A 304-nucleotide genomic window follows, 5' to 3' on the forward strand; every position below is an offset into this window, starting at 1 on the left:
TTTAGCCGCCGAAGCCGTAGAGGGTGCGTCCCTGGCGCTTGAGGGCGTAGACCACGTCCATGGCCGTGACCGTCTTCCTCTTGGCGTGCTCCGTGTAGGTGACGGCGTCGCGGATCACGTTCTCCAGGAACACCTTCAGCACGCCGCGCGTCTCCTCGTAGATGAGCCCCGAGATGCGCTTGACGCCGCCGCGCCGAGCCAGGCGGCGGATGGCCGGCTTGGTGATGCCCTGGATGTTGTCGCGCAGCACCTTGCGGTGGCGCTTGGCGCCGCCCTTGCCGAGCCCCTTGCCGCCCTTGCCTCG

The 304-nt window shown here is 68.4% G+C and overlaps 1 protein-coding gene across 1 annotated transcript; it reads right to left on the reverse strand.

Moving 5' to 3' along the window:
- Position 1: 1 nt before the first annotated feature.
- On the reverse strand, positions 2-301 carry LOC103810351 (histone H4; the record flags this gene model as incomplete). Its single annotated transcript, XM_009083249.1, has 1 exon — positions 2-301. A coding segment is annotated over one exon (300 nt), but the record flags the coding sequence as incomplete, so codon positions are not given.
- Between the last annotated feature and the right edge of the window lie 3 nt (positions 302-304).

The sequence above is a fragment of the Acanthisitta chloris genome, unplaced genomic scaffold (genome assembly GCF_000695815.1).
Source record: "Acanthisitta chloris isolate BGI_N310 unplaced genomic scaffold, ASM69581v1 C16084137, whole genome shotgun sequence".
NCBI classification, from domain to species: domain Eukaryota; kingdom Metazoa; phylum Chordata; class Aves; order Passeriformes; family Acanthisittidae; genus Acanthisitta; species Acanthisitta chloris.